Here is a 25304-nt window from a genome sequence, read left to right as displayed (position 1 = left end):
AGTAGGTAAAACTATGTATTAAAGTTTTGCACTGAAAACAAGAATAAAGTCTGATGCAGACTAGAAAGATGATCTTTCTTTACAGGAATTTCTGAAACACAATTGACCAAAAATGCTTTTCCATCTCTTCTGCCTACTGAAAGATTCACCAAGTTTTTGGGAAAATACCCATTTAATTTGAAGAGACATTCTGACAATAAATTGCAATAAATGGACTTCCTTTAGTAGCCTGGAAGGTCTGAAAACGAAAGGCTTATTTTCAAGTAATATTTGTGTTATTATTATTTAGAATATGAAGTAGAAACCTTTGATGCATTCGTATGAATGAACATTTCTATGCTAGAAATACAGTAGAAGTGAATAAAAATCAGAAGATCAAATGTTCTAGGATGAATTTCAGGCCCACTATTAAGAATTCTAATTATCCCAATGTAAAACTTCATGATTTTAAAGCTGGGAACTTTAAAGAACTAGCGAGGACTACCCTGCCAGAGGCGGAGTCATGAAAGGATAGAAAACCTGATCTTAATCAAAGATCTCAGAGACCTATAAATAGAAACAGGTGTCCAAATTAAAAACAGAGAGAGACCTTAAATGAGAACCATCCTTTAGGACACATGCTCTGATCTGGGGATTGTTAAGGGAGCTGAGAAAGTAGCAACTGTTGGAAATGTGCATTAAAAACAGGAAGCATACATTCATATATTCTTAACTCTATAGGGCAGGAAAATAATTCCCACTGGAGGACCATGGACCTTTAACTCAAAAAAGAAACAAACAAACCAACAAAAAAATCTAAGAGTTTTACACAAGCTGAAATAAGAACCCGTCTTTTCCTCTGATTTCTTCTTTTAAAGGGTCAGGGAAAATGGTCATCAGCCTTTAAGCTTTCAAGGAGGAATTCTTCAAAAAATGATGGGAATCACTCATCTGCTATGATCTGGCTTTGGAAATCATTGTAATTATTGTTATTAAGTGTTTAAGAATCCACAGGGAGATAGAGCACTGTACACAGGGCACCAAAAGAGCTATAATCTACCACTGCATCCCACCCCTGAAACCCTGGTGTCTTGCAGATTGGAAATTGCTGCATTTTTATGCTCTCCAACAGGAATCGATAATACAAGAACGCCTGCTTTCCTCCATCTGCTTCCTCACATGGACTGGTAATCTCCTAAATGTTTTCTGTTATGAATGCTGAAATGTATTAGGTTTGTAACAAACATGACAAAAATTATCAACAACAGCTAAACCATGATCTCTAGGTCTCACAAAGGTTGTCAAGACCCTCCTTCTCCTGAATGTTCATTTGCAAATCATGAATTTCTTGAGAGGTTGCAAATACAAATACACAGGGTCATATTTTAAGAAGCTACCGTGTGGCTCAGTGGTCAAGAATCCACCTGCCAACACAGGAGACATGGGTTCGATCCCAGATCCGGGAAGATCCCACATGCCCCGGAGCAACTAAGCCCGTGCACCACAGCTAAAGAGCCTGCGCTCTAGAGCCCATGAGCCACAACTACTGAGCCCTCATGCCACAACTACCGAAGCCCACGCGCCTGGAGCCCGTGCTCCGCAACAAGAGAAGCCACCGCAATGAGAAGCCCCCGCTCGCCAAAACTGGAGAAAGCCCACACGCAGCAATGAAGACCCAACGCAGCCAAAAATAAATAAATGAAAAAAAAAAAAATAAGCTACCACACATATATGAAGAGCATCAACAAGTTAAGATGAAGCATTTCTAAAATTACAATGTAATTACAGAAAAATTAAAATGTTCTCCACCACCCGTCAGATACCCAACTAAACCCATTTCAATCCTGAGAAAAGTACTGGGAAGGACTTGACTAGCCTCTGGGCTGGTGGCTGGACAAAGAAATCTAAGAGTGTCTGTCCTAGCTGTAAGTCCAGTTCCTGGTACATGACAGGTGCTCAGAAAAATATCTTCGCATGGGTGAAAGAAGCAACAACAACAACAAAGAGAGAGGCAGTCGAGAAACCTGGCCCATGTACACGTTAAGAATCAGAGAGCAATTTTCTAGAAAGACTTCTCAGGCCTGTACCAATTCTTCTATTTAAAGCTTCAAGGTGGAACTCTCTGCTTATGTCTTGCAAGGTGCAGCCGACCACATGTGCTTGACAGGGTTCACCCAGAAGCGTGGCTGGTCCTGCAGGCCTTTCTATAGCCCCCTGGGTGGGCTAAGCGGTTTCCTGCTTCAGAGTGTGCACATACACACACACGCACGCACACGCACGCAACGCACGCACGCACACACACATGCACTCGCGCGCGCACACACACCACACACACACACACACACACACACACACACACACACACACACACACACACACACACAGCTTCACCTCACCCCGTTCATCACATGGCTAACCCCAGGCAGCTCTCAGGCCTCAACTACGTTCTCAGTGGGCCCTTCCCCAGCCACCCTGTGGTTCTTTCTCAGATCCTTGCTCTTCATACAATATTTATCACAATTTTAATTATATATACACTGGGTAATTATTCGTCTAATATCTGTATCCTGTCACAAAACTTCAAGCTCTACGAGGGCAAGGACTACATCTATTTTATTCAGCAATAATTATCTAATGCCTACCACAGTGCCTGGTACTTAAAAGACACTCAAGATATATTTGTTTAAAGAATGATAATAGGAAAAATAGTTATCATTTTCAGGAAGTTTTCTATGTGCCAGGTGCCATCTCAGTTGCTTACAAGGCATTGTATCATTTACTCCTCCGTCGTGCTCTCTCTGTTGCTCCCCAAATGGCTGTGGCTGGTGACTATACAATGATTCTATGACTACCTGACATGTAAGGGCATTTGGGCAGACGTTACTGAAGACGTACCGTGGTTGCCATAAACATTTACATACCATCCCACTACTTACCCTTCTGCCTAGAATCTGGTTGATAGCGGCACTTTCCTTTAGAGTGCACTCAGCTACGACATTCGCTCTCATTTCTTTCATGTATAACATAAAGGCATTCAGAGGCTTCTTAATGTGAGGTCTCTTGGGCTCCTGCTCCTTCCTCTGTTCATGCTGAGGCTTCCTAAAAGGCGGGGGTGGGGAAGAGGTGAGCCCAGTAAGGAAGACATGGCGGGAGAGAAGCCGAGCATCTGCTTATATCACAAGTCCAGCTCAGGCTGGGACCACCCTCTGGGCTCTCTAAAAGCCCCCAGAACACCATCAACTTAGAAGAGCACCTCATCAGCTCCTTGTGGATAAGGATCCTTTGGTTTGAGGAAGTTTACCTATAGCTATAGAAGGGTTGAACACAACATGGAAATGGGCTTGTGAAGATTCTCCATCTAAGCTTTTAGATGCTCCTTGGTCACCTTGGGAAAAGCTGAACATATAGTGCGGGGTGGTCAGTCCTCCTCCAGAACTGAGGTTCTTAACTTTTTTGGGGTCAACGGCCCCTCTGAGAAGCTAATGAAACCTTAGACTCTCTCCCCCAAACACACGCACGCTGGTTTTGCCTGTATTTGCAGGGGTTTTATGGATGATCACGTGCTCCCTGCCACCCCATCCATCCTCCCATCCCAGTACAAACCCTAGATTAAGAAACTCAATTACTAATCTCTTCGGACAATTTAGCCCTGCTGTAACAGCCTGGGATAACCCTGGCCCGACAGGAAATCCTGAGCTTGGTTTGCCCCTTTCCCTTGAATTCTGTGCTCTTGAAGCCTCGATGCAGGGTGACTGCCTTTCCAGAAGGAAATGCACTGAACCCTCCTATCTACTCCACTCCTGTGCTCCTCAAGAATCGGAACCCAATTAAAGCCTTGTAGTAAACGGCTAAACAGCTTAAGTTATTCAGTCGCTATGCTCTGAAGATCACTCCCCCTTTGGTGAGTTTTCCCTTGATCTTTTGAGGTCTGTGCTCCTTTTCAATCTCAGACCCAAAATCAGAGCAGTGAGAATCAAGCTGCTTTTGAGGACAGAGCTTTTGAGGCGGGGCTACACTGATTTCCGTAATAACAGCGAGGGGGCAGATTCAACAACAGCGAAAGAGAAGAAATTGTGTGGTTTAAGTCCTTAGTACCATAAGGCACTCGCGGGTGAAGACAGAGGCACACTTACACGTGCATTAGGTCGCTGTCAGTGTGCGGGTGTTCCTGTTTGACCTGAGGCGTTACGATAGCTGGATGTGGGATGCCAGTTGTGTGGGGACCAGGAGGACCAGGAATCATATGATGAGAAAACCTAAAAGAAGGAAAGACAAGAGAACAAAATGTACCGCTGCAGCAAAAGCTAGACAGAATTTCCAAACAACCCACTGACTGCTATTGGCTGAGAGTGAAAACACACCTTCGTACGCAGAAGTATTAACTCTAAGTTAGAGCAGGCTGATGATTAATTTCGTTCCTTTCTGTATTCAGGTGGAAAATATTTATAATTACGTGCCACCTCACAGATTTTTTTTTCAAGCTAATGGTACAATCTGGCATTTCTCCTGGGAGGGCTCTAGGCCATAGGAATAAAAAAAAAAAAAAAAAAAAAAAAAAAGTGAGTCACTTTTCTTGCAAAGCAGTTTTCAGAAAAGAATTTCGAGAACAATTACTGCTATATTAAGATTTAGCTTTTTAAATGATTTAAAAATCTAAAGACATCACATTTTAAACTCTCTGTCTATATTCCTAAGCAAACCTTCACATTAAGAGTCTTCTCCTGTTGGCTTTTTTCCTAATACTAGGAGAGAACAATTGAGAAGACAGGGGACAGGAAGATTTGTTCAGTCCCCAATTTAATAAGGTCACCATCGACATCACCCCAAATAATTTTCCACACATAAAGAAAGTAGTGTCTGAGAGATCTGGCCTAATGGAAAACCGATAACAAAATTAAGGGGAAGGATTTAATTAAAGGGAAGGATACAGTTCTGCTTCAAGGTAAAAACTACGTATGCTAAAATAAAGGCTTTTTCCCAGAGTATACTTGTAGAGCATTAAACAAATCTTAAAATATCCACTACCATCCAACACAAAAGAGGGAAACTGCCATGCAAGAAAAATAAAACAAATGAAGACAGTACTTTCAACAAGCTCTTTGGATAAATTTGGATACGCTTTAGAAATTTTTGTTTTTCAAGCTCTTTTAAAGTCAACAATTTAATTCAACAAAAACAACCTTCTCAGGTCTTTTCATCACCGCCTGTACAGTTAATTCCTTCTTCTGGGAAGGAAAGAAGGGACTCTGCTTGGATATGTAGTATTTCAGAAACAAATTTTTAACAAGTAAGGAGGCATGGGAAAAATACAAATATTTGATCAAATCATAATGCTCTGCTAAATGTACCATTTGCAAAAAATACATGGTGCTGGTTATTTGCCCGTGAGAAAATCCTGTCGTCACACAATTCTTACAATGTTAAAAAAAAGTGTACAGATAGATTTTGGGGGAAGGATATTAATTTCATCCTCTCTCAATCAGCTAGATTTACAACCTACTGAAAAAATAACGTTTCTTAAAAAGCTGAAATTCGCCACAGAAAACTGCGAATTTCATACCGATGTAAAAAAGTAAAGATTCACAACCAGTTATTACTAACCCAACAGTTTGACTTCTAGCATGTTAATGCTAGCTCCCTTGAAAAAGCCACATTGACCACACAGATGACACACCACAAATGTGTGTGTACATCAAAGCACAGGGCACAGAAGCCATCCTTTCCAGAGGCAAAAGCGTAAATTACACACAGCGGTGTGGCACAGCAGACCTCACAGAGCTTCGCTTGCACCAACGTGTCCACACGGGGCCTGATTCACACACTAGGACACGCAGCCCCGTATGGCCTGACAGCCTGTGAGCACCGTCCCTTCTCTTCCGACGGCCTTGGTCCCGACGTCTCTAGACTATCTGGGCGTTTTCAAACACTGGCACGTGAAACTGATACAACTTTCCTCATAGAGAGCAAATTAGAAAACTCAGATCAAACCAGTCTCTATTCTCCCCCCCGACCCCACCCCCATCATATTTTGAATCGAACAAGCTCTTCTGATAATGTCCCCTCTGGGGACGTTTCCCGTCCCACAGTCAGGTGGCAGCGGAGTCTTCTGGAGGGAGACACGGGTTCCCGGGACGGCCGAGTCCATCCCCCTGGTGGGCGTGGCTGGCACTGCTCGGGGAGGACCCTCCGGGACGCCTAGTGTGGGAGCCAGGCACCCTGCGCAGACAGACGCGCGGGGCCGAGCCGTGCACCCGCCCGGCCAGGACCGAGAGGCAAGCAGAGGCGCGCGAGCTGCAAGCGCAGGAAGAGCAGCCTGTCCTGGAGCGCCCGGTTCCACCTCCACCTACCTGGACATGGAAGTGTCGACTGACAGGGAGGATGGGTAGGGTTGCCTGAAGCCTCCCGTGACGGGATATACAGGCTGACCTTGCCTGAGGTCACAGAAGAAAGGAACCCATCAATGACAAAGCATGACTTACCAACCAGCAGTAAGAGTTTCATGAGGGGAGGAACTCAACCAGTATTTTGCGGGGAGTGTTACCAGGGCATTGCTTCAGTCACCCAGCTCCTTCCCTTCCTGGACACCCTCCGCCCAACCAAAGCATCGTCTGCCTTAAAGGAAATCTCCCACCGCAGTCCGTGAACGATGTCGTCTATCCCTTCCCCTCTCCCATCCCCACGAATGCTTTCAACAAAGCAGGCAGGCAGGTAAACAATGTTTTTACTGAATATAACAGAACCTGAGAATGGTGAGATACTCCTTTTAGGTTAGTAGATTCTTTATCAGAATCTTTGAGAATTTCAGGGAAGGGAAGAAAGAAGGAAATAAAAGTTTATATTTATATAAAAATGAACAAAGTTTTTAAAACACTGCACTTCCCCCCCACCTTATATCCATGCTACAGGGAAGAAATAAAAGATCGATTCATTGGAGATTATTTTCTCTCTCCTCTGAGAATTCCATCTCTCCCTCTGTTTTTCCTACATCTCACACTTTTCATTTACACAGTCTTTCTTTCCAGATGCCACTGATGCAACTCGACCCAGGATTATTGCCCCTGAGTAGCTAAGTTCAGAGAGAATAATTGATGTAGCTTTGAAAATAGCTGCATAATCAATTAAATTCAGACAGAGTTATTGACTGAGAGATTTAATGCAAAGAAAGGAGAGAAAGCTGGAATTTCCATGGCAGGATGAGCCTCCTTATGAAGAAGAGATAATCTAAGGATGTCAAGGTAGGGAAACTGGGGCCTTGACGTGGGAGCTGTGGGGACAGAGAGCCAGATGAAGAAAGGAAAGAAAATATTTGCTGAACTTGCAGCGCTCTGTCCATGGAGTGAGCGGTGGGGAGAGGAGAGAAAGGGAAGTGGGGACAGGGAAAGCTGCACGCTAACAATAAAATGACAAAAATAGGCTACATTACATGCAGTGATTCTTTCTTCCCTAAATACATTTCCTTTCCTTTACCTTTACAATTCAAAAATTTTGAAAGGAATGTTACGGATTTTTCAGAAATAACAAAATAGAGAGCATTTGGATTCTGAAAAGAGAAGTCCAAACATCAGTTTTTCACGCCTCTGAACTCAAACTGGTGCTTATTTTATTAAAATTCAAAAGATGCTTTTGCACTTGCATTTCTCCCTAGTTATCTGTCATTTATCTCACTTGCCCATTTATAAGCAAAGATCGATATTCAATACATCTAAGGTTATGTTTCAAAAATATAAGTTGTTCATAAAGAACTAGACAAGAAAAACCCACACTGAACACTTTGTACAGGCATAGCAAATGCCCAAAGCCACAAATTGAATCCATAAAACTATAAGCTTCAAAGCAAATGCTACACAGCCATTTTCTACACATATTAGCCAACGAATTCAATCCATTTCAAAGTCTGTATGTTTTTTAATCTTTTAAATTGAAATGAAATAAAGTTAGCACCTTGCCTGTTGATGTGAAGTTTCTTCAACTCAAGTGTTATCATTCATAAAGCTAATTTCCATGAATGGGAAGTGGAAGAACACGTGTTCAAATGCCTGGCTGAATGTTGCAGGAAGGATCTTACCAGCCAAGAGGTGGGGTGATCTGTCCAACACCACCCGGAGACAGGGGATAGAAGGTCGGGATCTCGGGAGCTGGAGGATGTCTGGACATGCCTATTAAAAAGAACAACAGAGAGGTAGAGTTTTCAGATTCATAGGACATTCGACTTTAAGAGAAAAAGAAAGGCAAGCAAATGCATGATGTCATTAATACTTAAGCTCTAGAATGAAACAATATTTATTTTTCAGATCCAGTTAACAGAAGTCAGTTTGTTAGCTTTTCTCAAGATTTCAGCATCTGAGAAAACAGGCATTAAGGTAGTACATCTTGAGGAGCTCCTGAAAGAGTAAATATGCTGCTAGTAAAACAGGCATCAAAATAAGACTTTAAAATTATTTAGTTTGCCCTCATTATAATATCACTTTGGTCAGGAAAATGGTAGACAATTGTTTTTGTGTAGAATGGAAAATGACAGCCCTTCATAAGTAGAAGGCCTGCCATGGTGTTCAAGGATTAGTTAAATTGCTACTTTCAGATTTTCACTGGCTCCCTTATGGACACATAGATTTGGGAAATGTGATACCTCAGAGGATCAAAGATTAATTAGAAATCATCTTCAGCCCCATAATGGTCGTACTTGATATGATTCATTTGGTCTCTGCCACTTCAGCTCCAACTAAGCTCTATATCAAGTTGAGTCCTCTGGGCTCCAAGGTCAAGCTGTTCTGGATTAGTTGTATTCCACAGAAAATGAGAGTGCCACCAAACTGTTTCTTGAGCTCACACTCCTTGGAGCACTCTGCCCTATAACTGTAAAAACCACCTGAAGGGGCTTCCCTGGTGGTGCAGTGGTTGAGAGTCTGCTTGCCGATGCAGGGAACACGGGTACGTGCCCCGGTCCGGGAGGGTCCCACATGCCGCGGAGCGGCTGCTGGGACCGTGAGCCAGGGCCGCTGAGCCTGCGCGTCCGGAGCCTGTGCTCCACAACGGGAGAGGCCACAACAGTGAGAGGCCCGCGTACCGCAAAAAAAAAAAAAAAAAAAAAAAAAAAACACCTGAAGATTGTACCTAATCCTAGTCCCAGATGACACCTCTTTGTTTATATCTTACCTTGGGTACAGAAAAGAAGGGCTAAGACGCACACATAAAAATGCAAAATAAAAACTTAGATTTAGATTTGGGGGAAAGTGCTTCCGAACAGAAAAGAGCCACATGAGTTTCTTTACATAGGTAATCTGGCTTTAAAAGGCCATTACCATGTGCAAACACACATTCCCAGGTTTAACACCCAGAATATGCATTCAGTGGCTGTAATTATATTGGCCGGTATGCAAATTAGGTGAGTGTACAGAAGATGCTCTTTAAGTATGCTGCTTTTTTACTATTTAAAATGTTTATGAATTTCATTTGGATCTTAAACGATACTGAAGGCCTTGAGCATACAGGAATGGCTTAAGAAGTGTTGCCTTCAGGGCTTCCCTGGTGGTGCAGTGGTTGAGAGTCCGCCTGCCGATGCAGGGGACACGGGTTCGTGCCCCGGTCAGGGAAGATCCCACGTGCCGTGGAGCGGCTGCTGAGACCGTGAGCCAGGGCCGCTGAGCCTGCGCGTCCGGAGCCTGTGCTCCGCAACGGGAGAGGCCACAACAGTGAGAGGCCCGCGTACCGCAAAAAAGAAGTGTTGCCTTCAAAGTGGATGTTAATTTGACTTTGAAGTTAGGACAAACTATTTCTCAACTCTCAGAGAAAAGTCTTTAATCTTTCTCTTAACAGAGAGTTTACAGGAGATCATCTGAGGTTTTACTGTTTTTAAAAGAATAGTCTAAAATCTCCTTTTTTGGTCTCTTATCACTTTCAAATTTCATGAGTATTCTTTTAATTCCTTTATATCATCAATTCACCAAAAGCACTGCATACAATGGGACCTAGGGCATTCTGCGGATCCACTCTCTCCCACTGAAGCAGAGCCACTGGCAGCTGCTTTTTGGAAGCTGGAAGTTCACCTTAGGAGAGTTACCATCAAATCTCCCCTTTTTTTAAAGCTAGAAATACCACTTCTTTTGGTCACAGTAGACCCCAAATTTCATACTCTGGGATTTTTTTCTTGGGTCTGGGGAGGTAGGGGCAGCAGGGGTGCCTACAGTGGTGATTCATGACGTATCAGCATCACAGGGAAGTTTCTCCAACTCGCTGCCTCCCTCACCCTGACACTCTGATACCTCTCCAAGCCTCAGGTTCTGCAGGGGGGGGCTGCTCAGTTTTGAAAAGTAAAACCAGGCCAACTCAGAAGAACTTGGAAAACTTTGCAGAAATTTGAACTTGAAAATCATAATTAGAGATGGAATTGTTTGAACTGTCTCCTTTAATCCCTTTGTTGGAGAGGTGAAGTGACTGTTCAGGTACCTAAAAAATGCGATTTGTCCTGGGATCTTATCTCTGGGATGCAGAGAAGTAGCCTGCTTTCAATCACATGTCTCTAAGCAGACAAGCTTGAAACCCTGCTCTCCACTCTAGTCCATGTCCTGAGTACACTGAGAAGGCTGAATTAGTGATTCTGTGTGGGAGTAATCCGACAGAACAAAAAATACAAACTAGCTGGATTTGGTTTTACTGCTTAAGAAGAAAGGAGGGAACTACCATTTACTTGGCACCTGCTACATGCTAGTTCCTATGCTGGGTATTTAATTTGACTCTTCCTATTAAAATTCTACTCATATTTCAGATACCTCTCTCTCATGGAATATTCTCTAACTTTTATTGCTCTGAGAAATCTTTCTTCTTTGAATTTACAACATTTCATTTGTACTTTTAACATGGTACTTAAGATGTTCTTCACTTTGTTTTATAGTGAGGTTGTACAAATGATTTCCTGCCTGAGCCTTGTACACTGCTTGGAAAAAAGAGACCGTGTTTTCCCCATCTGTGCATCAAACTATGGCTGTCTCCGGAGGAGGCTCTGAATATACTTCTGAGCGACTAAACAAATGAACAGGTGAAATAAATGGACCCATTCCCCATGCTGGGTCAGTAATATAACCATTTTGCATGTACATACATGATGTGTCTTAGGTCATTACATGAGTAGAAGAAAGTGGATCTGTGTTTTCTATAAATAGCTTATTGTTGTTTTAAGATCCCGTTTCCAAAGATTCCTAGAAGTGTGTGCCTCTCTACCAACTCCTGTGCTACTTTAGACACATTTCACATCATTCATTTTAATGAGTATTTATTGAACACTTAACTATGTTCTGGAGGCTCTATGCAGTATATCCTTAAATTTTTTAAACTTTTATAAATAACTTTTATAAACACAGCTAAAATGATTCTGGTGTCAGACTGCATGGATACAGTAATTCTGCCACTCACCAGCTATATGTCCTTGAGGAAGTTATTTAATTATTATTCTGTAAAATCAGAATGAAAATGAAATAAGTGTTCTTGTGAGGAATAAATGCATTCGTATATTAATACTGAGAAGTGCTTGGTATATAGTATAAGCACTATGTTGAGTGTTTGTTGTTATTTATAAGGATACAAACATATAAACAGGTACATAAACCCAGTATTTCTTAAAAGCTCTTTCAACATTTTTATCAGACACAATGAGTGGAACAAAATGATGGGTATTAGCTTCCCTTGCTTTTCCCACAACTAACTACACCTACACACCTGCACCCCACACCCTATCCCAAAACACACACTGAGGGAAACGTAAAACCTAATACGCTTCATAGTAGGAAATTAACCTAAAGTTATTTTCCTACAAATGAGAATGGGTTCTGCTGACAAGCAGTTTATATTTATCAGATAATTCCATCTAGGGTTAGAGTATGAACACGATATTCTTATTTTGGATTTGGGGGGGATAAAGCTAGCCAGCTTCCCAAGGAACTTTGAAATCAGCAACTCAGTACCACCATGTTATATAACCAGCTGTATGTGATATAACCAAAAGGCAGGCAGAAGGAGAGAAAAGAGAGTAAATGCAAGAGGTCCAGTAAGCCTTAGACTTTTTTTTCCCTTATACTTATTTTTTGGTGATCAATGTACCCAAATATAATGATATGAACTCAAAATCATGTAAATTAGGACTTTTTAAAAAATTAGTTATTTTTAAACCAAGGTTTTATATCCCCCTAACTACACGGTGATGAGGTACATGAAGTCCAGGACAACAAAAGTAATTAAAAACAGGATTTTTATATTAAAACAAATGTAAACTGTGTATGGAGTAGAATGCAAAAATCACACAAATTATTAGGACAAAATACTTCAAAGAAACTGCAAGCAGACAATTTCTGTTCATGCCCACTAGTCCCTTCTCTAGTTCTAAGAAGTTTGTTTAAAAAAAAAAATGTTTGAGGAGTAATGATATAAATTACAATTAGCAAGGTAAAACAAGGTAGGGTAGCCGTAAGATATGGAAACAGAAGAGAAAGTGTAATTGTAATTGGTAGCTAGTCAGAAAATTGTCTGTTTCGAAAAACTGAACTCTCCTAGGGACTTCCCTGGTGGTCCAGTGGGTAAGACTCCGCGCTGCCAATGCAGGGGGCCCAGGTTCCATCCCTGGTTGGGGAACTAGATCCCGCACGCATCCTACAACTAAAGCCCGGCGCAGCCAAAATAAATAAATAAATAAATATTTTAAAAAACCAAAACAAAACAAAAAATTGAACCCTCCTAGAATTCCTGAAAGGACAACTTCTGAACCATCATGTGTTACTCCTTTAAAAATTGTTATAATGTTACTCTTTTAAACAAGTCCATTTCAAAGTGCTCAGAACAGGGACTGGGACATAGTAAGTACAATGTAATTGTAAAGTAAATAAATGGTTTAAAACTAAATAAAACATGCTGTTGGCTTATTTTTGCTAATAGCTTGTTCGGGGCTTTTATCTCTATCTTTAACTGTCATCCGCATCTTTATGGTCCTCAGAGGCCAAGGTCATATTCATCACATGGTCCCCCTCGGCCACGGCCAAGGTCAATTCATCACATGGTCCCCCCCCCCCCCCCCCCCTCCCCCCCCCCCCCCCCCCGGCCACGGCCAAGGTCATATTCTTGAGCTTCCCTCTCAAACTCAGCCTGCTTCCTAAGATGCCTATCTTAATTCCCTTTCTCACTACATATTCACAGACCTGTCTCTGATGTTTCTTATCCTTTGGAGGTCCTTGACAAAAGGAAACAGAGGAGAGGAAGAACTGGAAATGAGGAATAAAACAGAGACAAACCCAGAAACATCGGCCTTGATGATTTCTGCCTCCTCTACGTAAAGGTACCTGGGCTCCACTCAAGCGAAGTCCAACGGTAACTAAGTCCTCAAACAGTCGTCTTTTTAATAAAGGTGGGAGATGAACATGATACATATTTAACCTAGAAGTGTTCACAGCAGTGGGAAAAACACCCAGCCTCTGAACTCCACTTTTTTTTTTTTTTTTTTTACATACTTACTATATTTTGCTGTTCACTATCGATCAAAGATAGGCCTGGACAAACGGGTGAAGTGCTGGAGGTGGCACATTTGGCCCCTGTATACATTCTCTGCCTTCATGTGGTTTTACAGGACCCTTTATTTTGAATGTCTAAAGAGCCCGTTGAGGTCCAAGTATGTATGTACGTGGGAAGAATAAGGGCTATCCTGTGAACAAACCCCCTCTCAAAGTCTGCTCTAAGCTGACATGACCAGAAGGCTTGGAGAACCCGAGCTTTGTGTCTGACAACGAACCCACACCCACACCCATCAGGTTAGAAAACAGGCGTCTTGATTTTTCAGACCGCTTATGACGTGTGTTTCTCTGTAAATGATACAGAAGCAGAACTTGGTAATAATGTAGAGAAGCAAAATAAGACTCACGTTGCTTTGACTTTAGACAGAGATGGTTTTGTATTTTAATTATATTTATATCTAAATTGGTGCTGGGAAACAACAAAGAGAGGAGAAAACACAACAGGGATATAAAGACCAAAAGAAATCACAAAAGGCTCAAAAAGGTAACATTTTGAGGAAAAATAAATCTCCTACTTTGTCCCTTTTCTACCTTTTTTTTTTTTTTAACACTATCATCAACACCTAGTACATGCTAAAATAAACAAATACGGCAGGGGGCACTGAGGACTGAATTTGTAATATATTTTCACAACATATTGGTTTACACTGTGATCATAGATCATCAGAGCTGTCACTTTGAAATGACCCTTCAATATTTTTGTTCTTCTTTTTTTTTTTACTCCTAAAAAGAACAGGAGTCAACAACAAATTCTTGTATGCTTATTAGATGTGGCACATATATACAATGGAACATTACTCAGCCATAAAAAGAAACGAAATTGAGCTATTTATAATGAGGTAGATAGACCTAGAGTCTGTCATACAGAGTGAAGTAAGTCAGAAAGAGAAAGACAAATACCGTATGCTAACTCATATATGGAATTTAAGAAAAAAAAAATGTCATGAAGAACCTAGGGGTAAGACGGGAATAAAGACACAGACCTACTAGAGCATGGACTTGAGGATATGGGGAGGGGGAAGGGTAAGCTGTGACAAGGCGAGAGAGAGAGAGAGAGAGAGAGAGAGAGAGAGAGAGAGAGAGAGAGAGAGAGAGAGAGAGAGAGAGAGAGAGAGAGAGAGGCGTGGACATATATACACTACCAAACGTAAGGTAGATAGCTAGTGGGAAGCAGCCGCATAGCACAGGGAGATCAGCTCCGTGCTTTGTGACCGCCTGGAGGGGTGGCATAGGGAGGGTGGGAGACGCAAGAGGGAAGAGATATGGGAACATATGTATATGTATAACTGATTCACTTTGTTATAAAGCAGAAACTAACACACCATTGTAAAGCAATTATACTCCAATAAAGATGTAAAAAAAAAAAAAACTGCTATCAAATAAATTCCTCTCGTCTCCTACAACTGTATTATGACCCACCCAGAGACATGGGCGGAGGCACTTGTGAGGTCGCTCAGACTGATGAGATGAGGCTCCTTGCTTATCCAAAGCGGCCTGGGGAGGGAGGCAGGGCTCTCACCTTGTTTGGAGCTGACATCCGATGGGATGTGTGACGGGTGTGATCCTGGAGAAAAGTGCTCGTCGCTGTAAGTGATGAGGGGGGTGAGAGGATGGACTGCGTGGGATGGCTGCACCACGGGCACTTTATTTGACTGCAAAGTAACCACAAGGACAGCCGTTAATATGGACGCCCAGCTCCTGTCTCCTCTCCCCGCAGAAGTCACACAACAGCAGTCACTGGGCACCAGCACAACCCGAGAATCCTCCCCAGACCTGGACAACTGAATCATCTGCTCTACTCACTTAGATCTTCAGGATTTTCTCACGTTCGGTACTCAAGTACATGAATATCCCACCAAGAAACAACCAGTTATTTAACCAAGGCCCCTTTGGAGATTTAGGTTGGTCACTATTATTCCATATGACGTAAGTTCTAAACATACATATTTACACTCCCCTTTTGGATTATCTCCTCAGGTTAAAGTCAGCAAAGAGCTACTGGAGCAAAAGTTGTGAATGTTTTATAAACTCTTTATTCATTATATATGTTTGGCATAAAAAAGGCACTCAATAAATATTGTTCAAAGAATACCTAAATGAATAAATATTGTCAACTTGAAGGGCAACTTTTTAAACAACCCAGTATATATAAATCTGCTGTACTGACATCACCTTGGTTTATAAAATTCATAATTCTAGAGTTGTACATCTTTAAGAACCACATTATACTATATAGTTTTATAGTTTTGTCAATAAAGCATAACCATCATTCATTATGCTTTAGAGCTGCTCAGTTCATCTTCAGGCTCTTTAGTTTCTAGAAGTCTTTTTTTTTTTTTAGTTTTTGCGGTACGCGGGCCTCTCACTGTTGCGGCCTCTCCCGTCACGGAGCACAGGCTCCGGACGCACAGGCTCAGCGGCCATGGCTCACGGGCCCAGCCGCTCCGCAGCCTGTGGGATCTTCCCGGACCGGAGCACGAACCCTTGTCCCCTGCATCGGCAGGCGGACTCTCAACCACTGCGCCACCAGGGAAGCCCCTGGAAGTCTTAACTGATAAGAGCAAATTCCCAATCTTGAGTTTAACTGCATAATGTGAAATATGGCTTGTCAGAACACTCTAACTTGTTAGCATTTATATTTTAACATATTTTATATGTCTTATATGTGTTTAAAAGTAAACTTTATCATTTAATTTGGAGTTCTAAAACTGTAAAACAGTAACCCGTTTTAGAGGTTCAGGTTATTTATCTGGACCTCATCAATTTGAAATCTGGAATTCTTTTGTTTGGCTAAAGTTGGCCCCGCCTCCAAGAAAGTGCCTACAAAGCAAATCAGTAATATAAACAAGATTCAGGCAGTTTAACCTAATCAGGGGATTGTTTTAAAAGAAACTCTACCCACCCCCGCAAGAGAGTAAACTCAACACAATTATATACATGCAAAATACGTTTCTGATTTTAAATTCATCTCCTAGTTAAAGCAGTCTCAGGAAGACCTCTATTTAGAAACACTACAGTAATAAGTAACTTGTGAATTTAAGAGGAATAGACCATAATGAATTGTAAATATTCTCTCATTCACTAGTTCAGACATGCCTTCACCACAGCCAGTTTGAAATAGTGAGACTGTTACTGTACTACAGACTAAAATGCACACGAAATCACTTTCTCCGGAAACCAATATCTGTTTAAACAAATATTAAAAAAATTTAAGGGCCTGAAAACTGCACAGTGTAAACTGCTTAAAATGTAGGGACATATCTGAACGGCTGAGGGCCCATAACACACTTGTGTATGGTGGCTGCACCTATGATGTACGCTGATTATTTCATGTTTTTTTATTTTACAAATTAGGTATAAACAGTACGTGGCTCCAACAGGAAAAACCATCCTCTCAGGAAAATTAGGAATAATCATACTAGTAACACTTAATTCTCTTTACAGTTACTAATTCTCTACACCCTAACATTACAACCTGCGCCCAAAAGAAACTTATGGAAAAAAAAAAAGCAAGGGGGAAAAAAATCACACTTTTTTAGACAATGACATAATATCTGTACTAGACTTTCCCCTATTTTATAATTATCAGCTTCCCTCTAATGGCAGAACTTGTGTAGCTCATATAGCCCTTGGCATTTATTAAATAGAGCACCATTATCAAAGCCACATGCCTTTTCTCCCTACACTTCTGCACAGACATCTATGCATATAAATGTGTAAAAGGTTAAAAAAAATCTTTCAATGCTTTTCAAGGGTTAACGATGCAGTTTGTCAAATACACAGAATGAGCTTCTTAAATACTTAGAATGCTAAATGGATGCTTCTTAAATATTTAGAATGCTAGAGGAAGTGGGAGGTGGGTGGGTGTGAGAATATTATTATTATAAACCCTTTTAAATAGAGCAAAAGTCGCAACACCCAAATGCTAAAATGAATATATTTCAACTATAGTTTAGAATAACTGCTTTGAGTTTCATTTTTCAGAAGTTTCATAAGAAGCATAATCGCCAAACAATCTACTTAGATATTTTCTTGGGGTAGTTAAAAAAGCATTGCAGAAATCTTCTGGGGAAAAAAAATATGTATTTATTTTGCATGCCTTTCTCATTTCCAGAGCACCACCTTAAGGGACCTGCATTAGCAGGCAGCATCTTCTTGATGTCTGACCTATCCCTCCAGTCATATAGCTCAGAATCCGGTGCCATGAATTTTTGTTAAATTATGCTATCCTTGCTCTCCTCTTAATTTTACGGCTTTCAAGACAGATTTGCTTTCCTGTGGGAAGGAGATAAGAAGCTGAGGATTTTCATTTAAGCTCTGGCCTTGTCTTATATTTTGCAAGATGGATAGCGGAAGCAGCACTAGTAGGTGTGTTAAAGCCAACAAGGATTATGTCTATTTTTGCGGCCAAATAATAAAAGCAATATGAAGTCTCAATAATATGAGCGAGCCCAGTTCTAGGGTTTATATCTTGCCTCCTGCTGATCACCTCTGCTACGTATACAAAAGGGTCCAACCGACACCACGGATGCTCGGCACGTCGCCCTCACAGTCAAGTGTCCTCAGCCCTGCACAGTGGGCTTCCTCTGACATCAGGAGCTGCTGCCCTCTGATGCTACACGCACACACAAGGCGAGAAGCCACGCACTGCGACTTTGTGTTAAGTTTTAAGACAGACAATATAACCATTCTTTTTTATCGCCCACCTTAGGGTTTTCTCTCTTTTTTGTGAACTTTTTATTTTATATTGGAGTACAGTTGATTAACAATGTTGTGTCAGTCCAGGTGTACAGCAAAGTGATTCAGTTACACATATACATGTATCTATTCTTTTTCAAATTCTTTTCCCATTTAGGTTGTTACAGAATATTGAGCAGAGTTCCCTGTGCTATACAGTAGGTCCTTGTTGGTTATCTCTTTTAAATACAGCAGTGTGTGCCTGTCAGTCCCAAACTCCCAACATAACCATTCTTAATTCTAATCTTCTCATCTCCGAATAACAATGTGCTGTATATTGGGGAGGGGAGTGTGTGAGGAAAGAAATAACTAAGCGACTACTTAGCTTCTATAGACAAACTTACGTAACTACATTATAATGCCTGGTTACAGGTATATATGTGGGCACATGTCTATATTCATTAAGCACCCAAAATATTCCAAACACTATTCTAGTGCAGATGGCCGATACAGACAAGGTCCCTGTTCTCACGCAGCTTCCTTTCTAGGGGCCTGGAAATGGGGATGCGGGTATTGGAGACTAAAAATAAATAAAAATAAATAAATAAATAAATAAATAAATAATAAATAAATGTGTAAAAAACAAAACAAAAACCCTGAGCAAAATCTGAAAAGACGACATCAAGTGCTATGAGGAAGAGGAACCAGGTGATAGAAGAGACAGTGTATATCTAATCATGTGCCTTCGTATCACATTAAAGCTGTAAGAAACTGAAAGTTCATTTAGTCCAAGATCCTTATTTTCTAAGACAGGAAGCTGAAAAACAGAGGTCACCAGGGAATGGGTGATCAAGCCATGACTACTGTCAACACCTACAGTAAGACAGCCTTACTCACTACACAACTCCAGTTAACACAGGGCCACTGTGAAGAAAATGGGAAGGGAGACCCCCCAGGTGCACTTAAGAGAGTGGAACCAAGCAGTAGAGAAATACCATCTTTCTGGCTCCTACTCTGTGCTGGGAACTGTGCACCTAGTACTGTACCTAATGGGACCCCAGTCTCCTGACTCCCCCTCTGGTGCTTTTCCCAGCATACCGCTCCCTGTAAGGGAGGGAGGAAGGGCAAAAAATCATTTCGATTCTTTTTCATTCACAGGTACAGTCAGGTAAGTCTTAGCTTCCAGAGGAGACCCACCAGGTACTCTCAACGTGTGTCCTTTCCTTGATCATCTCAGGAAAACAGCATGCACAATTATCCACCTTTACAAGACACCTGGCAGCCTTAGGTCGTCCCAAATTCTCCACGCCTGCTCAGAGAGAGGTTCAGTAACTTGTCTACACTCATACGGCAGCAAGTGGCTGAGCCCGGCCACAGACCTTCATCTTCTGATTCCAGCTATACATCTCAGGCAGGTGATCAGTCAGGTGAGCAAAGGAAAAAGATGGGAAGAGCAGGTACTAGAAAAGGGGTAGAAAATATCAAGGGTGGATTCGAGAACACGGCTCTCCTGCCTACACTCAGCACCCATAAGTGGCCATTCAGGAGGAATCCCGCAATCTTTTCCCAAACTGGAAAAACCACCATCAGGCCACCCTACCCGCGAAGCACATAATGATTACAGTAACTAACACTTAGCCAAGTACTTCCTATGTACTAAGCACTTTATAAGTATCTTGGAGGCAGATACCATCATTATCCTCCTTTTCCAGAAGGGGAGGCTGAGGCACAGAGAAGGTAAGTAACTTTCCTGAGGACCCAGCGCTAGTAAGTGGCAAAGCTAGGTTCAAATGCAGGAAGTCTGGCTCTAGAGGCCACGTTCATTACCAGTAGACCAGGCGGCCTCCCTGAAGAGCCCAGTTCATAAAATCCTGGACACTGAGTTGACCATCTGGGCCGTAGCTGACAGTATGTGACATCCATGAAATGCCCGTGTACCCCGCACAGGAATCACATCAGACAAAGAGGCACCTTAGTAGAAGCGGTTAGAGTTGGAGACTCAACTGCCACCTTTCTCTCCAGGACTGGAAAACATTCCAAGGACGCTAGCTTGGCTGCCACCCAGGCTGGTCCCCGCACGTGAGGACTTCTTCGGCATCACGGCCAATAAGACCCACACGTCCTGCGGACACGAAGTGGGTGCCACTTAGGGATCCGGAGAGTCAGCCCCAAGGCAGCATTCCCAGAAACGACCCACTCACCGCTGGCAATAACTCGAGCTGTCGTGAATGTCGTCAGCCTCTGAGGATGTGGTCTGGGAAGGACTAAAAAGTGGTTCAGCTCCCTCCTGGCTAAGGCCTGTAGTGGGGGGCCCGGGGGGGGGGGGGGCGCGGGAACCTGCCAGGCTGCTGGCTAGTCCCCGTTGTGCACATCTCCACACCTCCACTAAACCCAGAGTGCAGGATCTGGCTGGGCATAAAGGTCCTGAGTTCCATTTCAATCGGCTGTGCATTTTATCAATAGTCCTCCTGGTAATAGCCGAATCCAGGGGAATTTTGACACTCCACCAACTTACTGAGATGAGGAATTTCATCTGGCCTAAATCGTTACAGTGCATTTTACTTTTCATCAAACTCTTAATAACTCTGGTGTTCGTGAAGCAGAAGCCGCGTAATTTCATATCGTGCCTTCCCGTCCTCTTCTGAGAATCTGAGCTTCTCAAGCCTTCCCACAAAGAGCAGCAGATTTAATTTGCCCCAAAAGGATACAGTGACTCTTGCATTCACTAGAACTCAAAAGTAATACTTGGTACTGGAAATCTTTCCTAAGATCCACCAAAGCTGAACACCTGATTCAGATCTGATGTGGCTGTCAAATCTAAGATGACTACCGGCTGAGATGCAGCAGCTTTTTTCAGATCATGATGAGGTCCCAGACTTTGCAGACTTCCTGAGCAGGAACTGATAAAACTCTAAGGTTCGCAAAGGACAAGTATTCCACGAGCCCAACTCTGGAGGCAAAGGGATGGTCTCTACTGGACACCTGGAATATTTTCCCTAAGAGAGGAAGAAACATGTTGTAGGGAATGGAATTAATATGCACTGGACACCCAGTAAGTGCCATCATTATGGCCATGCCTTTATATCTCTGGCTGGCACTCACGCACAGAGGTGGGCGGTATCATCTCTATATTTATGAAACATGTTGGAGGGAAAGGAATTAATATGCACTGGACACCCAGTAAGTGCCATCATTATGGCCATGCCTTTATATCTCTGGCTGGCACTCACGCACAGAGGTGGGCGGTATCATCTCTATATTTATAGATGAGAAGGCTGAGTCCCTTTGGACACAGCTAAGTAATAATCAGAGGAGAGAGAACCTGTGCTGGCACAACTGGGCACCCACGTCCCTGACTGTCCTGCCCCACACTGCTCACTACTCAGCTCCTCTCTCCACCGCTGCTCCAAACCACCCTGCCGGCTGAGCATGGCCTGCCCTGGGCTCAACTGTAATGAAGGGTCTGGACAGAACAACGGGCCACTTGCGAAAGACTGATGTCACCAGCAGTACCCCAAACAGAATGATGGAATTGCTGATAAAATGAAAAGGTGTGAAGCGCCCTCCGTGTTCCCACTTCTCTATAAGGTGATGATTTCTATAGGTTTCCTCATTTAAACCTAAAGTCACCCCTAAGTTAGGTGTTACAGTTTACGTTACACAGAGAAGAAAGCCAAGGTTCTGAGAGGGTAAGCAGTTTATACAAGATCACACAGGACGTTAAGTGGCAGAGACAGGATTTGGACCCAAGTTAGAGACTCTGAAGTCCACAGCTTGTATCCCAAGGAACCAAAACCAGACAGTGCCAGCATCCTCTGGTTGCCAAGTGGATGAGATGAGTAATAATACAGTTTAATATTCGAGTACGTGGGAACTGGAGGCAGAGCGTTCAAACATTCAAATACCAGTTAGCTGCTATGCTTAGGTAACTCACTTAATTTTTCAGAATCTCCGTTTTCCCACATGTAAAATGGGTAGACTAATACCTCACAGGATGAAGGTGAGGATTAATGAACAATACAAATAAAATATCAAGTCCTGGCATAAAATATATGCTCAATAAATATTTGTGGAATGGATAAAGGGAAGAGGAAAGGGAAAAGAGGGCCAATAAATGAATTACTCTGCTCCCCAAAGTTCAAATCACTCATCTCTAAGACACAGTACCTTTTAGAATTTAGAACTGTGCTTTCTTTCAGATGAATCACCCGCCAGCTCTCCCTTCTGCAACTGGTTTAATAGGAAGACAACTGGATTCTCCTATCTGCTTTCACATTCAAATCTCCAATTTGATATGTTATTTTGGTTGAAATATAGGAAGAAAATCTGACCTCACACAGGTACGTTGTTGAAAAGGGAAGGATTATTTTAATAATTTTTTCAGATAATTGTGGATTTTTTTCTTTGCTACTAAACCAAAACTCTACAAGTGGTAGTTGAAAGGCTTGCTGCAATGTAGAATCAAAAAGCTTATCAATATACTTTTCCTCCTCTTCCATTAAAATCGATTGCTCTGTCTTGCACTTTGAATTCACCCATGTATCATTTTGCATTGGGTCATTTGGAAAATAGCCTTCACTGAGGTGACATATTTTGTTACACAATATAAAAATCACATGCATTAATGTCATCACTCATCTCATCAGAAAAGCTTTAAGGATTTGGGAAGTTATCAGGCCTACAGCAGTGGTTAACAAGTTTTCTAAAATTCTAATTTTTGCTTGAAAGCTCCAATTTTATCACGGGCAACAAATGCTATCAAGTGTTTTCACTGAAGAGAGAGACTCACCTTACTCATTTGTGAGAAAGTATCTGCCAAATACCAAAGTCCAAAGAACCACAGTTTTTCTGTCAGTTATGCAGTCAAGGGGTCAAGATTTAATAAAATTTAAAAATTTTCTACTGCTTCCTCAAGGATATTCTTTTTTCTTTTTTCTTTTTTCTTTTTTTTGTGGTACGCAGGCCTCTCACTGTCGTGGCCTCTCCCGTTGCGGAGCACGGGCTCCGGACGCGCAGGCTCAGCGGCCATGGCTCACGGGCCCAGCTGCTCCGCGGCATGTGGGATCTTCCCGGAACGGGGCACGAACCCGTGTCCCCTGCATCGGCAGGCTGACTCTCAACCACTGCGCCACCAGGGAAGCCCTCCTCAAGGATATTCTAAGTGACACTGGCATTTTTTCTCCCCTGGGAGGGTGCTGTGGTGCAGAATTCGGTGACTATTAGTACCTCTTGGTGCCAAGGCACCAACAGTTTTACCCACTGCTGCTCTTGGACCAATGATGCAAATGCCAACACACAGTGGAGAAGACAACTAATGTGTTGCCGTTATCACGACAGTAGTTTTGACCTCGTGGACACCCTATCTCAGGGAGCCCTTTGAAAACTGCTGCCTGTAGTAAAGTAATGGTACAGAAATAGTTGTTGATTGTCGATGATCCAAAGCCAATAAGGTGAAAAGTATTATTTTTGTTAAGCTGAATTCAGAGAGAAATTGATTAATGGGTTACAAAGGTAGAATGCTTTCATGATGTACTAAGTTATCATTTTTTCCTTCCTATTTGCTAGTATCATAAATCTGTAAATCAAGAGGAACTTGAAAAGCAAACAATCAAAAGTAATATATACCACATCCTTTTAAATGACATTAAAATTTTTTTACACTCCTTCAACTCTTTTAACTCAATATAGAACCCCAGAGACTTGTGTTCATTCATTCAATGTGAATTATTTTCTTGAAAGGAATTCTTGACACATAATAGCTGGGAATAAGGATTTGCACCCTTTGGTGCTAAGAAGGCTTCTTCAACTTCCTCAGGTCCACCAGTCATCACTGGCTCTATGCTTGCAGCCCCAGGACATGACGCCATGCATTTACCACACTGCACTGTTACTACTTGTTTGTGCATCTGCTTCCTAGATGGAGATCAGGTCTTGGTAACTCATCGCCAGTGTCTAGCACAGGTCCCGGTAAAGTGGAGACAATCAGTACCCGCTTCTTGTGACTAAAGGTCTGAATGAGGCTTTCAACACTAAGAAGTCAGCTCTGCTCAAGAAAGAATTCCTACCCTTAAATGAAAAACAGGGACTGATCCTCGTATTTTCTATTGCTGCCTGAAAAATTATCGCAAATTTTTCAGCGGCCTTAACACACCACAGTGTATTGTCCCTCAGTTTCGGTGGGCAGGATCCTGGCACGGTATGACCTGTTTCTTAGCTCAGGGTATCACAAGGGTTGGCCGGGCTGAGTTCCTGTCTGCAGACTCTGCCAGCTCACTCTTGCTGTTAGTCGGATTCATTTCCTGTGGTGATCCCCATTTCCCTGCTGCCTGTCACGGGGGCGGGGGGGGCACTCACGTTCCTTGACAGGCAGCCCCTACGCTGAGCATCAAACGTTTCTTGCTTTGAGTCTCTGATTTCTTCTTCTACGACCTCTGGAGAAACCTGCTTTCCAAGGGTCCCTATTTCAGGCCTCCCCCATAACCTCTCTTTCCTAAAGCCAACAGTGAGAGTAAGAGAGCAGAAGTGGGGGGCAGCTCTGATCAGCTCAGGATGCTGCAAGACCTGATGCCATCTGTTAAGACACAGATCACCCCCTTCACTCTCTCAGTGTTTCTCTGTTTGCAAAATGTTATCACCAATTAATCTTCAGCAGATAAAAATCAAGTACCATTACAAACGTTATTTATCTGGTGTTATAGTCCTTCTGGCTACACTATAAAGTCCTGAGGTTTAGTTTTGTGTTTTCCTCCTCTCCTTTTCGCTCTCTTTAATCCAGGGACTACATCGTCAACAGCATGTTAACTCACACGCATCAGAGTTGACGGCAGTGGCGGCTCAGAGGGGAAGGGATAAGAGAGGATTCAAACATCTTCCCCTCCCCTCCTCCCAACGTCAGGGAAGTCAGGCAGAGCTATGTGCAAGGGAAGTTCCAAGGTAACTACAGGGTCATGGCTTAAAGAATGGAAAAGAGCGGGCTTCCCTGGTGGCGCAGTGGTTGAGAGTCCGCCTGCCGATGCAGGGGATGCGGGTTCGTGCCCCGGTCTGGGAGGATCCCACATGCAGCGGAGCGGCTGGGCCCGTGAGCCATGGCCGCCGAGCCTG

At 42.6% G+C, this 25304-nt stretch overlaps 1 protein-coding gene across 4 annotated transcripts in view; it reads right to left on the bottom strand.

Moving 5' to 3' along the window:
- LEF1 (lymphoid enhancer binding factor 1) overlaps positions 1 to 25304 on the bottom strand; it is a 120586-nt gene that overhangs the window by 26002 nt on the left and 69280 nt on the right. For 3 of the 4 annotated variants that reach the window (XM_007452145.1, XM_007452144.1, XM_007452146.1), the window contains exons 4-7: positions 15046 to 15178; positions 8045 to 8135; positions 4113 to 4235; positions 2916 to 3078 (exon numbers count right to left, since the gene is read on the bottom strand). In XM_007452145.1, coding sequence (XP_007452207.1) covers positions 2916 to 3078; positions 4113 to 4235; positions 8045 to 8135; positions 15046 to 15178 — 510 coding nt within the window. Of the gene's footprint in view, positions 1 to 2915; positions 3079 to 4112; positions 4236 to 6326; positions 6411 to 8044; positions 8136 to 15045; positions 15179 to 25304 lie in introns of all 4 variants that reach the window. The other variant, XM_007452143.1, reaches the window with a different exon arrangement.

This window comes from Lipotes vexillifer, unplaced genomic scaffold (genome assembly GCF_000442215.2).
Source record: "Lipotes vexillifer unplaced genomic scaffold, Lipotes_vexillifer_v1.1 scaffold22, whole genome shotgun sequence".
Taxonomy (NCBI): Eukaryota; Metazoa; Chordata; class Mammalia; order Artiodactyla; family Lipotidae; genus Lipotes; species Lipotes vexillifer.
The sequence above is the reverse complement of the archived record's forward strand: the minus strand, read 5'-3'. Positions and strand labels throughout refer to the sequence as shown.